The sequence below is a fragment of the Enhydra lutris genome, unplaced genomic scaffold (genome assembly GCF_002288905.1).
Source record: "Enhydra lutris kenyoni isolate GAN:26980312 unplaced genomic scaffold, ASM228890v2 scaffoldscaffold69, whole genome shotgun sequence".
In the NCBI taxonomy this organism is placed as follows: domain Eukaryota; kingdom Metazoa; phylum Chordata; class Mammalia; order Carnivora; family Mustelidae; genus Enhydra; species Enhydra lutris.
The window spans coordinates 5,519,152-5,534,475 of record NW_019154153.1 but is presented as its reverse complement, the minus strand read 5'-3'; the positions used below and the strand labels follow the sequence as shown (position 1 = coordinate 5,534,475).

The 15,324-nt window shown below is 34.6% G+C and overlaps 1 protein-coding gene across 2 annotated transcripts in view; it reads left to right on the top strand.

Moving 5' to 3' along the window:
- The window catches only part of LOC111159765 (chromosome unknown C12orf4 homolog), a 40,455-nt gene that overhangs the window by 14,772 nt on the left and 10,359 nt on the right, over positions 1–15,324 (top strand). For both annotated transcript variants that reach the window (XM_022522354.1, XM_022522355.1), the window contains exons 5-10: positions 2,738–2,837; positions 2,941–3,062; positions 8,006–8,112; positions 9,775–9,972; positions 10,798–10,926; positions 15,051–15,125. In XM_022522354.1, the coding sequence (XP_022378062.1) occupies positions 2,738–2,837; positions 2,941–3,062; positions 8,006–8,112; positions 9,775–9,972; positions 10,798–10,926; positions 15,051–15,125 (731 nt within the window). The remainder of the gene's footprint in view (positions 1–2,737; positions 2,838–2,940; positions 3,063–8,005; positions 8,113–9,774; positions 9,973–10,797; positions 10,927–15,050; positions 15,126–15,324) is intronic.

The window sequence follows — 15,324 nt, the reverse complement described above, 5'->3', positions numbered from 1 at the left end:
CTAGTAGAATATTAGAGCATTCCCTGTCAGAAAGAACTTGATGTTTTGACATCTGTCACTCCGTATGGGTTTAGCTTTGCTGATGAGCTGCCCTGAGGCAGTTTATTCCTTTCTAGGTGGGACACCTGCAGTACAGGCAGTTGCCACCAGGTAAAGAGTTGAAGCTGTGACCCTGAAGAAGACAAAAATTTGATTTTTTTTTTTTTTAGTCCTTTATTATGTAGCCGGTAGAACTGTGAATATATTTTTAGAATAAGAATGAAAATATAGGTTAACTTTGTATAAATATATGGAAGTATAACTACCTAACACTACTTTCTGTTGAACTTCATTTATTTGATTTTTCCTACCAAAGCTTCAAATAATATAACCTTCAGCTCATTCTGAATCTACTCCTAAATCTCGGGTTTTCTGGGACTGTCCTCATTCCGCCTATTTAGATATATTGAAAAATTCCTAGCTTGGCTGTCTGGAGTCCATATTAGTAGCCACGAGTAGTACTTTCATTTAGCTGGTGAGCTACTCTGAATTGTGCCCACTTTGCCACCTACTCACTACACCTCACAGAAAACTCTGCATCTGGCCATCAATATTCTATAATTGTTCTTTTCTTCTAAATCAAAAGAAGATTTCTATTCCACGTGATTCTTCACCTTTTGGGAAGCTGCATTAACTTACTAATTATCTGCATTTACTGGTACTTCATACTTTGCTTTCTATCGTGGAATAGCTTTTTAGCAGGAGTTTATTTGGGTTTATGTTATTTTTTGAAATGTCTTTTGGCCAAATCTCTTGATGGGGTTTTGTTTTGTTTTGTTTTGTTTTTTTCTTTGTAAACATAATATTTAAATACATTTATTTTGACAACAGTTTGTAGTTTATTCTCCACATACCCAAACTGTTAGCTTGAAAGGGAAAGGTAAGCTAGCTTCCTCTTGAGGTAGGTGATTGTTGTAAAGGTGAACAGTATAATTTAAGGCAAGTTGGAATTCACTGATAGCCATGGAAACTCACCCAATTCATTTACCCCATGCATAAGCAGAAGTGACACATTTTCTTAGTCCTCTTTTCATTTTAATTCCACTTTGCATCTTTAAAAGACAGTTTCTTAGCACAGTATAATCATTGTTTGCTGTTTTGTTCTGTTACAGCAGACTTTTATAATTGTTTTTTCTAAGTGTCTTCATGATAATATTCAGGTTGTTAGAATTGTCACACCTGACATACTGAGCCAATATCTAGTTAGATAGAACTAGAAATACAATAAAATTTCCTTTGATCTTAATCTGAGACAATTGTATCTTTAGCTCCTGCATTTCTGACACATTTAGGATAAAATAAATGTTCATGCAGTTTCCTTTGTTGAATTATTGATTAGTCTTTTTTTCCTCACTCTTAATTTACTACTGTTAGCAAGCCAGATTTAAGATATAAATGTTTAAAGATACTCATTTATTGATATTTAAAGATACTGAATCTTTAAAACTTAAAAATGGCAATGATATGTTTTATCCACTAGAGGGAACATGCGTAATGTAAAATATTAATCTATTTATATCAAAGTTTGTATTTATAACTCTGTTGCCGTTATTTCTTCTTTAATTAAAAATTTTACTTGCAAGCACCTGGCCCCCAATAGATATTAGAAGTTAATGGGGTCACCCTCATTAGAATTAAGTGAGGACGAAATGGTACTGAATATTTAATACTAGGAGGTAAATATAGAAATGTATAACATATAAATGACTTTTATTTATCACATATGTGTAAGTATCTTAATCAGTTGTTATAAGTAAGGATAAATTCTCTTTTAAGAGCATTTAATATAATTAGACTGATAGTAAAATCCTTTTCATTTATATCTTTATTTCATTCTTTTCCCATCTGTTTGAAATACATTTTAGAACAAACTTTTTTAATACATTTATATTAGAGGATAATTTTTTAATTTGAAAATTTTTAAGAACTTATTTATTAAAATATATAGAAAAGACAACAAACTGTAGGTGTACAATTCAGTAAGTTTTTATAAAGTAAGCACACCCCTCATCACTCAGCATAAGAAATGGACTATTTCCAGCACTGCCGAAGGCTCCCCCAGGCCTTCTTGCACAGCCCATCCCTCCCACAAATAATTGGTATCTGAACTTCTATACCAGTGATTAGCTTTTCCTGTGGAAAAACCATGTTTAATTTCTGCAAAAGAATGTAAGACCAAAACATATCTTTAGAATGTATTTTATATTCTGTAAAGAGAACTTTGTGATTTAATACCAGTTTGATTCTTAGAACCTAACTGACAGCTTCAGGTGATAACTATAAGCTAACTTTCAAAGCTTGAAGTCACTTTAACTCTCGTGCATATAAGTGGAAAATGTAAAGCTGGAGTCAGAGTGTCTTCTTTAAGGAAATCTGCAGATGAGAAAGGAGTCTAGTTTCAAGCATTAGTCATGGAAATTGAAAGATTGCCTAGATTTTGACCGCTTTCACTTTTGGGTTAAATTTAGATCAAGATCTAGCTGAACAAATGAAGCGTTATATGACATTATCATCATTCCCACATCCCCATTTCCAGGCCTTCAGAGTGCTTTCCAGGTATTACAGTTGCTTTTCCTGGACATCTTCTTATAAAAGAAAAAATTTTATTTTCACTCCGTGGAGCTTGTTCAGTGGATCTGGAGTGGCCATCCCCTTAAAGATAGCATGAATATATCTGATCCGCTTATTTATGTTTTAGACAAGGCATTGAAATGGAAAAAGTGATGCAGGAATTGGGAAAATCACTGACAGATCAAGATGTAAATTCACTGGCTGCTCAGCATTTTGAATCCCAGCAAGTAAGTAAAGTACAATGATTTTTAGATACACAGTTACATTTTCTTTCACTTAAGCTTATTTAAAAAAAAAAAAATGACCACTTGGTGTACTCTCTCTTTTTAGGACTTAGAAAATAAATGGTCAAATGAATTAAAACAATCAACTGCCATCCAAAAGCAAGAATATCAGGAATGGGTGATAAAACTTCATCAAGACCTAAAAAACCCTAACAACAGCTCGCTCAGGTATTACCCATCTGTTGTTCTTATTAGATGAAAGTTCATTGTTAGGAAGAGTTCATATGTATTATAAAATTGAATCTTTTAGTTGCAGCTATTTTTAAGTTACCAATGATCATCCAAGATAATTTTATACTTCTAACAGTTTTGGTATTATCTGGATTTGTGTGGGTTGTTTGGGAGGGGGGTTAATTGGTTGGCTTAAAATATTGACTTACCCCCCCTAGAACTTAGCTATAAATCTCTTAGGTGTGTATATCTAAATATCCCAAGTACAATCTCTTGTTTGTTTTCACTTGGTTTCAGTTCAGTGCAGTTAGCATTGGTTGAATGCATCTTAAATGCCAAGCACTCTCTAAGCAGAAAAACAAAGATGGCTACACATGTGGAGCTTATATTCTAGAGAGACTGACCTATAAATAAAATAATACTGTATAGAATGACATTTGCAGTCATAGAAGCAGGTACAAGGTAGAAAAGGAGTGTATATACAGCTAATGAATCATCGAACACTACATCAAAAACTGATGATGTACTGTATGTTGGCTAATTGAACTTAATAAAAAAAAAGAAGGAAAAGGAGTATAGAGGACTTCTGTAATTCATAACTTGTACAGTACCTGATGGCCTAAATGCATTTTATTCATATGTTGCCCTGGAGCTTGACAGAGCTTATATTATTTCCTGGGTATATACTCATATGTTTGAGAATTTCTTTCTTTCAAATCTTAAAGTATATTCAACTGGAAATGTACTTAGTACAAATATGATAATCCTGTTTCCAACAGTTGCCTGGTATCTGCTCCAAACATTTAGAAATAGCATTTTATTTGTGTAATGTCAGTCTCCCTTGCTAGTCTTGCCTTGAAGACAAAAGCCATGTCTGTTTTTTCTACTGTTATACCCAGATCCTTGCCAAGTGTTTACCTCTTCACCCTGGCACATAAGACATGCTCAATAAATATTTATAGGATGGGGAGACAAATAGGCAGATGGATGAGTTATCATTTAACTGTTTACCTGATATCTGTATCACCTCTTCTCCAAATATTATAATCTGTCATTTGCCTTATTTTCCCAAGGCAACACCTTAGAAATATTTGAACAATTTTTATGATTAGAAATGGGGTAACATCCTTGACACTGATATATTTGACTTTACTCCTCATTTCAACTAAATAATGAACAAGAAATTTTAAAAAATAATGAACACAATACAAAGGGAGAGGTGGGCAGAAAGAAGTGTTGAGAGCATCTGTATCCTATAATGTATAAGGGTGTTTCTCAAACCGCTGGTTGCAGTCTGCTAGGACCATTCTAGATTCATTACTTTCCAGTAAGATGTTTAAAAATAGCAATAAAATGGAATGGAATGAAATGGACTGGAACGGAGTATGGCAGAGTAGAATAAGGAAAAAATATAAGAGCACATCATGGATGAAGCTTTCTATAAATAAATGTGTGTATTAAGCCAGAATGTAAAGTATATGCTGTATGTTTTGGTTAGAAATGTGGAGAGTCTGGTGATGGGCATTAAGGAGGACACATGATCTGATGAGAACCGAGTGTTATACGCAACTAATGAATCATTGAATACTACATCAAAAACTAATGATGTGGGGCACCTGGGTGGCTCAGTGGGTTAAGCCGCTGCTTTCAGCTCAGGTCATGATCTCAGGGTCCTGGGATCGAGTCCAACATCGGGCTCTCTGCTCCGCGGGGAGCCTGTTTCCTCCTCTCTCTCTCTCTCTCTCAAATGCTTGCCTCTCTGTCCACTTGTGATCTCTCTCTGTCAAATAAATAAAATCTTAAAAAAAAAAAAAACTAATGATGTACTGTATGTTGGCTAATTGAAAAAAAAATAAAAAATAAAAATAAAAAATAAAATAAAAATAAAAGTTAAAATTAAAATTAAAAAAAAATGCGGAGAGTCACGGATTTCAGAAAGCTGAAAATGCCCCTTGTTATAAAAATCATCTCTCGCTTTGCTGCTATAGTTTTAGAAATTCAATCTATAGAATCAATTCCACTGTGTACATATTGGCCTCTAGCTGATGTTGCTTTTACAAACTAAGTATTCCTATGAAAAGATGTTTTTACTGTGACTTTGTCAGTTTTGCTTTTCTTTTAATAGCGGTTTCCTTGGGCAGCAGAAACTTGTTTTCAACTCAACTCCATATAGAACTCCTGTAAGAAATTGATAAAAGTGGCATTTTATTTTTAGCCATTATTTTTGCTTTTTTTAAAAACACCAGGCCTACTGAAGGGTAAATTATGCAAATTAAAATTTACCTCTTTTAGGTTTTGATGAGTTTTGATAAACTTAACTGTCATGAAATCATCACTGCAATCAAGATATAGCATTTCCTTTTTATATCTTTATAGCTCATTCCTTTCTCTTTCCCAGCTCCTGGCAACCTGCTCTGATTTCTGTCCCTGCAGTTTTGATTTCTTTTGGAATGTCTTATAAGTAGAATCAAACTATTATGTAGCAGTTTGTGTCTTGCTTCTTTCTCTTATCATAATGCTTTTGTGACTTATTCATGTTGTTTCATTTATGAATAGTTCTTTTCTTTTTATTACCCAGCAGTGTTCTAGAAATATTATAGTTAAGATTTATAGGCATTAGTCACGATGTATTATTTCATATACATTATATGTAATTAGTTATGTCTACTATAAAATAAACATATATATTATATATATCATATATGATGGTGTAGAGTTTTGTTTTTCTTTTTTTTAAGATTTTATTTATTTATTTGACAGACAGATATCACAAGTAGACAGAGAGAGAGAGAGAGAGAGAGGAGGAAGCAGGCTCCCTGCTGAGCAGAGAGCCCGAAGTGGGGCTCGATCCCAAGACCCTGGGATCATGACCAGAGCCAAAGGCAGAGGCTTTAACCCACTGAGACACCCACGCCCCTAGTTTCATTTTTCTTATGATATCTTCATTTGGCTTTGACATCAGGGTGATGGTGGTATCATAAAATGAGTTGGTGGTCTGCTGATGAACCTGTCAAAGGAGTTGATATCTGTAATCATCAATCTGATATCATGTTTTTCTTTCTGGTACTTTAGTTTCCTTTCTCCCTTTGCTTAAATTCCTTATGCATCCTTGTGTGTTGTTTTCCAATAGATCTTTTAGCATATTGATCATCGTTGTGTGAAAGTCTTTTTCTTTTATGCCCAGTACCAGGGTCATGTCTCAGTCTGTGTCTGTTGATTGCTTTTGCTCTTGACAATGGGTTATTTGTTTCTTTTGCTTGCTTTTTTGGGTGTCTCTCTCTCTGTTTTTTAGAAGATAAATGCCGGATGTTGTGTATATTAGAAGAGACTAAGGTAAATAATATTTATGTCCAGAAATGAACAGGCCATTAATGTGAAGGTCATGCTGCACTAGTCAGTAGTTGAGCTGAGTTTGGTTTTTGTTTTTTCAGTGATAACCACAGGCTTCATGTTCTGTACTGTTGTAAGCTGCTGCCACTTTGTATTTAGGATGGGGCTTTGGTTTCTAGAGGGGTTTTCCCTGTCATCCTGTTCCTTCCAAAACTTCCAGTAGTTTTTGCGGGCCTGTGCCACAGCGTGAGGTCTCTCTCTATGCTGTTGCTCTACCCCTGAGGAATAGACTGTTGTTGTTTGTGAATCAGACTTGGTGCTAGACTCATAGTTGGGGGTGGGGAACAGGTCTCTATTGTCTTTGTCCAGCTTCAGTCTTGGGCAAGCCCTGTCTACCTAGGGCTTGAACTTAGAGCGTTCTCAGCATTTCTGTCTGTGCCACCAAAGGGGCTCCCTTGTCTCCTGGACTGCCTCCAGTGTTTTCTTGGAAACACCTGGTGGAGACCAATGGAGAAGAGTTTGCAAGTACATGCAGACCTCCCTTGTGCCTGAGGCTCATAGCTATTCCAAATTTACATGCTAGCCCACACTTGGCCTTTAAGAATTCATTAAAATTTTAGTGAGTTCTTCTTACCTCCTTACATTACAACAACTCATTTCTACCATGCGCTGCCAGAAATGAAAACTGTGTCTCCTGTCTGCCCTAGGAGGGGAGTGTTGCACTTTAGAATTGAATTTATTTGGTTGCCGTGTTACCTCAAGTTTCAGAAAAGTTAGGATTTTATAGATGATCTGGCTTTTTCTTGTTGTTAGAGTGGGAGCAGCAATCTCTTGGGGCTTTTCACATCCTACAATGAGAGTGTTTTATTAATATAAATCTATTTTTAGGTTTAAATTTCCTGTATATACTAATGAAGTTAGTGAGACTAATGAGACTCTTTGGAATAATCCCAAAAATGTAGTCCAAAATGACTATTAGAGACTTATATCATCTTCAGCATACCGTGACATTTGAATTTACAGTTGTACAGTGCCTCCATGGAAACCTTTTCAGCAAATAAGCAAGAACACAGTAGAGCAAAGAGAGAAGTCCTTGAAAGGGAGGAGAATGTCTTTGAAAGGCAGGAAAAAAACAGGAAAAGGTTAAAAAAAAAAGATGTGAATACATCAAAATGAACTTCATCTTTTTTTTCTTCCTTTTATTTGACTTCTCAATTTTTATTTATATCACTTCACTGATTTTTTAGTTTTTCCTAGAGTCAGCCTTGATATAGGATATATTACATTTTTTTAAATGTGCCATTTTAAAATAGTAAGTTAATTACTTCATTTAATATTCTCTTAGGCCACATGCGTTGATATTCTAATGACTGGAAAGAATAATATGTATTACTTACTGTAAGGAAATCAAAGAACAAGTAGGAATTTTAAGAACTTCTGGTGTTTATGATTCTTCCTTGTTACCATGGATTAAGGAGTAGTTTAGGAATAAATTAAGTGGTACTCTCAGCTTTCATTTTGTCTCATTTCGTTATAAAGCTTTCTTTCCTTCATGAAGAGTTTTTGACAAATAGACAAAAAAAGCATATGAATAATTTTATTAATTTCAGTGAAGAAATCAAAGTTCAACCAAGTCAGTTCAGAGAATCTGTAGAAGCAAATGGAAGGATTTATGAGGAGCAGAGAAAGTTGGAAGAAAGTTTTACCATTCACTTAGGTAAGTGGATTCATTTTTTGCAGGCATAATTTATTATAACTTGGGTAGCTTTTTTTATGATGTAAGAGAAAAATCCCTAGCATATGAGTACAATGTACCCATGTTGTTTTTAATTACAAATTATGTCCTGCTCCCAGCGACATGCAGAAGAATGAAACTAGACCTCTTTCTCATACCCATACACAAAAATAAATTCCAATGGATGAAAGACCTAAATGTGAGATAGGAAACCATCAAAATCCTAGAGGAGAACACAGGCAGCAACCTCTTTGCCCTCAGCTATAGCAACTTCTTACTAGAAATGTTGCCAGATGCCAGGGAATCTAAAGCGAAAATGAACTATTGGGACTTCATCAAGATAAAAAGCTTCTTTCTGCACAGCAAAGGAAATGATCAACAGAACTAAAGGACGGCCTTCAGAATGGGAGAAGATATTTGCAAACAATGTATCTGGTAAAGGGTTAGTATCCAAAATCTTTAAAGAACTTATAAACTCAACACCCAAAAAAACAAATAATCCAGTCAAGAAATGAGCAGAAGACATGAATAGGCACTTTTCCAAAGAAGACATCCAGAAGCTTACAGACACATGAAAAGATGTTCAACCTCACTCATCATCAGGGAAATACAAATACAAATACAAACCACAGGTGTGAGATACCACCTGTCAGAATGGCTAAAATTAACAACAGAAGAACCACAGGTGTTGGCAAGGATGCCAAGAAAGGTGAATCGTTGTGCTGTTGGTGGGAATGAAAACTGATGCAACTACTCTGGAGAAAAGTTTGGAGGTTCCTCAAAAGGTTGAAAATAGAGCTGCCCTACAACCTAGCAGTTGCACTGCTGGGTATTTACCTGAAGGATACAAAAAAACAGATTTGAAAGGGCATATGCACTCCAATGTTTATAGCTGCATTAGCACAACAATAGCTAAACTATGGAATGAGCCCAAATGTCCGTCAACCGATAAATGTATAAAGAAGTTGTTGTATGTATATGTACAGTGGAATATTACTCAGCCATCAAGAAAATGAAATCTTGCCATTTGCAACAACATGGGAGGAGCTAGAGTGTATTAGGCTAAGTGAAATAAGTTAGTCAGAGAAAGACTAAATGATCTCAATCACTGTCGACTTTAGGAAAGGAAACAGATGAATATAGTGGAAGGGCGGGGGAGTAAAAAAAGGGAAGAAGGAAACAAGCCATAAGAGAATCTTAACCATAGAGAACAAACTGAGGGTTGATGGAGAAAGGGGAGTAGGAGATGAGCTAGATGGGTTATGGGGATTAAGGAAGGTACTTGTTGTGATGAGCACTGGGTGTTGTATGTAAGTGAATTCTACACAGAACTGTATGTCACTGACTTCTTCCCCAGAAACCAATATGGAACTGTATGTCAACAAAAAAAATTTTTAATAAAAAAATTATGTCCTTCTTCCATAGTTTGTTTTGCCAAACACTTTCTGTTTTAGCTAATATATTATTTTTTTAAAATAGGACGGTTAAATCTGTATAGTTATTAGGATGCGAAATTGCAAAGCCTATTTCTAATTATTTGTAGCACAGATTTATCTGAATTCTTGCCATAGAGATTTGCATCCTGTTATACTGGATTTTTGCAGCTGTCTGAGTTTCTTTCTGGGACTGTTGCCCACCCCCCAGGAGCCCAGCTGAAGACCATGCATAATTTGAGATTGCTGAGAGCAGATATGCTGGACTTCTGTAAGCACAAAAGAAATCATCGAAGTGGCGTGAAACTCCATCGACTCCAGACTGCCCTGTCACTTTATTCCACATCTCTGTGTGGCCTGGTTTTACTAGTAGATAATCGAATCAATTCATATAGTGGTATTAAGAGAGGTAAGTTAACATTACCTTATTTATTTCATTAAATTTCCCCCTTTTAATACCATTCTTACAAAGAAAGAATTTATAGAAAAGCAAAAAATTTAGTTAGCCTTAGTATTTTAGTAGCCAAGCAACACACTTACCCAGCCGTGGCTGTTTTAGATTTCTTTCATACTTTAGCACTGGTAGATTGCTTCAGGATATTGACTTTCTCTTAAAATTCTATTATATCCTAAGTACTGCTCTTACAAGATTCTTGCTTCAAGGCATAACAAAAAAAATAATCAAGATATAAACGTATTCAATTCAGAAGCCGATCCTGGCTCCGTGAATTTTAGTTCATCCCTTTGTCCTTTCTTCCTAGGATTTTAGATAACATATTTCTTAAATGTGCTAGGTAAAATTCTAAGTTCCCTCTGTACAACTCAGTTTGTATGATTATTTTAAAAATTTTAGATATACATATTGAAATGTATACATTTTTAAGGAAGCTTGAATAGAGTTTATTTACCATCATAACTATAAGAACTGTCTTGTTTTTTTTAGCATTCGGGGGACTGGATGATGATTAAAGTAACTGTTATTTAAAGAAGGTTTGAAATTACCTGAAAATTTCCTTATCTATTAATTGTTTACTCTTTTGAGTGAGAGATTAGTTTTCTGATTCCAGCAAAAATCACTGTTCCCTAACGTAAGACATTATTATTGAAAGGGCAAGTATAAGAAATCATACTTACAAATTTTATATTTTATTTCTACTAGTTGTCATTTTATAAGTAAATACTAAATATTTGATAGTTCACTTGTAGAAGTTTATAAATGTTTTGGGTCCCTTAGATTTTGCCACAGTTTGCCAAGAATGCACTGACTTCCATTTTCCCCGAATTGAAGAGCAGCTGGAAGTTGTCCAGCAGGTGGTACTTTATGCTAGAACCCAACGAAGGAGTAAGTTGAAAGAATCGCATGGTCAGTAAAACTCAAATTTTTCAAAAGTTCACTTTCAGTGTATTCTGTCCCTAAGCACTCTAATAGCATATGGACCATTATTAAAATACAGAAAGTTGTATTGGTGGAAAAGTGCAAGAAAGAAATTGAGAACAAAATTTAAGATCTTCAGAAGCTTGAATTCTGTTCTTAATTTCCTTTTTGCATGATTTTGTTCAATAACCTTAGCAAAACTGTTTTAATTTTTTTTTTTTTTTTAGCAAAAACTGTTTTTAAATTTAAATTCTAGGGGTGCCTGGGTGGCTCAGTGGGTTAAAGCCTCTGCCTTCGGCTCAGGTCATGATCTCAGGGTCCTGGGATCGAGCCCCACATCAGGCTCTCTGCTCAGCGGGGAGCCTGCTTCTTCCTTTCTCCTTCTCTGCCTGCCTCTCTGCCTACTTGTGATCTCTCTCTGTCAAATGAATAAATAAAATCTTTTAAAAAAATTTTAAATTCTATAGTTAAACTTGAAGTACTCAGTGGAAAGTTGGTGGTCTTTTGATCCAAGTTCTATATCTCTAAAGTGGACATAATTGCTACCTCGAAGGGCATTGAAGTAATAGAGTAAATGTTAGCACAAAATATATACTTATTATATGTTCCATCTTTGATCCTTCTTAGGTAGCAGGAAGTCAATTATAAGACTTGTTTTTGATTGATCTTTTGAAAAATTACTATGTCCAGAACTATGTCCTGCTTTTTTTTTTTCATATTTATCCACAATATAAACATCCTTTCTAACGATTTGAGAAATTTGCTGGAATGTTATTTTTAAAGCTATAGAAAATGTTCACGGCATTGCTCTGTAGAAGATTTCTATTTATTGATAGACTTAAGGGAAGATATGGGTAAAGGAAAGAATTTTGGCTCAAATTATAGAATAATTATATTTTTTAATTGAAAAATATAAGTTTAAAAAGCAGTTTCTTTATAAATTAAATTGGCACTGTAAGTTTGTTTAGTTAAGATCTAACTGTAAGGGTAATCTCTATTCAAAAATAAATGTAAGCTGTGTGTTTCTTGTTTTTCAGACATCTCATATTACACAGGCATAAAATTGCAGTAGATATTCTTATTTGGCTTTAATGCATACTCAGTATTTTATTTTATTTTTTTTCAAAAACTTGATGTCTTCCCCAAAAAATAAAATATGGCAAGTTATTAAAGTATGTCTGGTCAGACTTTTAAATCTTCTGGTAGTCGGATGTCTTTTTTGTTGTTTTGTTTTGCAACTTCAGTGTTTAAAAGAAACCATCATGTACTTTTGGTTCATATGTTGTGTTCAGTAGTAAGCTAAGAGATACTGCTTTATCTTTGCTTGCTGTCTTTCTTCTTCTCCCAGTAGAAATTGTAGAATTTCTCCCTTTTTCCTAATGCTAAAAGGTAGCATTACTAGACTTACTTTGATTAGCATTCACTGTGGTTTCTATATTCAAGAGACTTTTAAAAACTTGTTTTATTTTTTAATCATTTCCTAAATAGGTAAAACAATCTCAAGATTCACAATTTAAACTGTACAAAGAGCATACAGTGAAGGTCTTCATAATTGTCCACCAGCCATTCAGTGCCCTTCCCAGAGTCAGCCAAGCTTGCTTTGTGCCTTCCAGACCTATGCTAATCTGTGTATCCATGCATGTATGTGTGTGCGTGTATTTATTTTTCCTTTTTATACAAGTGGCATCTTTCTCTGCACACTTTTCCATACTTTGCTTTTTTTTTCTTACTGAATATTTATCTTGGCCATCATTAGCATATCAGTGCATAAAAAACATCCTTACTACCTTCCCACTGCCACATAGTAGTCCCTTGCAAGGCATCCTGTTATTAATCAGTTCCATGGTAGACATTTAATCTGTCCCAGCATTTTTGCTCTTATAAGTAGTAATAAATACATAAACCACCTTACGCGTACATCATTGTGCACATGTGAGCATCTCTGTAGGCAGCGACTCCTAAAGAGACATTACTGGGTTAAAGGGCGCATACATTGCTAATGTTGATAGTGTTCGCAGTGGCTCTCCATAGCAACACCGCTAGTTTATATTCCACTCTAGGGACTGTGGCTTTGCTGGGGCACTGTGTGTCACATATGACAGAGCCAGGCTGTATTAGGAAATCATACAGAAATGTATCCGAACAAAGGACCTTTCAGAAAATTCTAGTCTGTCCTTTTACTCTTCTGTCATCTTCTTCCTCCATCTCATTCAAACTAGCAGTGATGTAATCAGAAACATCTTAATATTATTCTTAGTAGGGACTAAAAGCATGGAGATTGAGATCATGACAGGTGTGGGAGAAGGAGGAGGATTCTAAGTATATTTATGAGAGATAGAAAGTGCAGCAAATGACAGGAAGTTTTCAAACCACATACAGTTAAGGCAATGTGTGTAAATCATGGTATTATTTTGTTCTTGTTCAAGCAACTATTTTGTGGTTTAAGTGAGTCAGTGAAACAAGCAGGTCTATAAAAGTCAACTTTCTGAAAGGAACCCACATGTCGTCATAGAAGAACTCTGTGAAAATACTTTCTCCGTCTTTTCCTCTTCTGTGTACACCCACGTATTTGTTTTCCATGTTTACATCCTGATACTCAAGTACCTGTTTATTCTAAGGCATTCCATTGTTTTCCTTACTGTGTTCATTATATTAGGATCTTTCTATTTCTACAATCCATGATAATAAGCCAAATGCAGTTTTGTTTCTGTGTACATGTTATATAAAATTTTTTAAAAATGAAAAATAGTCATTTTCTTAATATTACAAGGTATTACCATTAAAACATGGGGAGGGGAATGGACAATGACCTCTTCTCTCTTATTCACTTAGTAGGGATTCTGTTTGTTCATACCCCATATGAACAAAATCACTAGAGTCCTTATTTATCATTTCTTTTGTTTTCTGTGTTATGATCATACATTTATTCAAAGCCTATCAGTTACATCACACTGTATGAGAGATAGACTATTACAGTAAATATAGATTCTGGCAACACAGCGTCTCCTCTCTCTGCCTCTCTCTCCCCCTGTTGATAAAATATTTGCATTTATAAGGTACAATGATATAGTCAATTATTCAAAGTAGTCACTAAGTAAAAATATTAAGTTACTTTCATTCAGAACATTTTTGAAAGCATAATTGCCCTTGGTATTTTCAGTTTACCCATTTGAAGTTCTGGCTGTTTTCAAGTGATACTCTGATGGTGACAGCCATTCCAAATAGTTGTGTATTTAATTGGAATACATATACACCCTCTTAAAGATAGCTGCTTTGAATACTAATATTCATTCTGCATTTTTTGAGTTTTGGTAGAAGATACATCTTAATCTTCTAGGAAATCTATTAAAAATACATATACGTACATAAAATAATTTGTGTCCAAGTATAATGCATGGTCAATTGTAATTTGTCTTATTTTACCAATATTTATCCTTCTAAATAATATCATCCCTTCTAGAAAGAAAGAACAACTATTGACTATCTAAAACAAAAATTTCCCATTTGAAACAAAGTCTCACGTATCTGTTTGAAATAAATTGTATATGGTGACAGATAAGAAATGACAGATTTCAGAATGGGCTGAATATCAAGTGATTCCTGGTACTACTAACCATTTGCTTGTAGTCCTGAACAAGTTATATCACCAACAGTGACTCAGAATCTAAAAATAAAGATGACCACACTACAACTATCTAATGAAGTGTTTTTATGTGTAGTTAATTTAGTGCCCTGAACCTCCTAGATGAAAAATAGGATAGTGGCAAGTGGAATGCGGTTAAGACCATAGGGTTTGGAATATGGATATGTGAGTTCAAGACCTGGTTCTGCCATTTACTGTGCATCCTTGGTTAAGGTACTTAACCTATCTAACCCTCTGTTCCCTCATATATACAATGAAGATAGTAACAGTACCTACATCATGAGGTTGTGTTTTAGGAGTTTTGTGAGAATTAAATGAGATGATACATGTAAAATATGTATCAGAATGCCTGGCACCTAACTAGCCTTAGCAAACTTTTGCTGTTACTGTGATTGTTTGGGGAGCAGTAGAATTAATTGTGCTTTCATATGTTGTTATGTTCTTTCATGTTGCATTATCTCATGAGTAGATTCTGGAAACCGAAATGGAGGAAGTGACGATAAGGCTAAAAATGCTGACAGAAACTATTTAAATATTTTACCTGGTAAGTAGTATTTTATTTGAAATTTGCAGTTTTCTCATAATCACATCCATGGAGATCAGAGATTTGAAATAGAAGTTTTTATGATGTATACATTATAAGAACTTTGTCAGTGTATCACTTTGAAACAACATTGTATCGACAGAATGTACTTTTGCAGCTGTTCTGCAATTTAAATCTTTATTCTTATTCTAATTCTGAC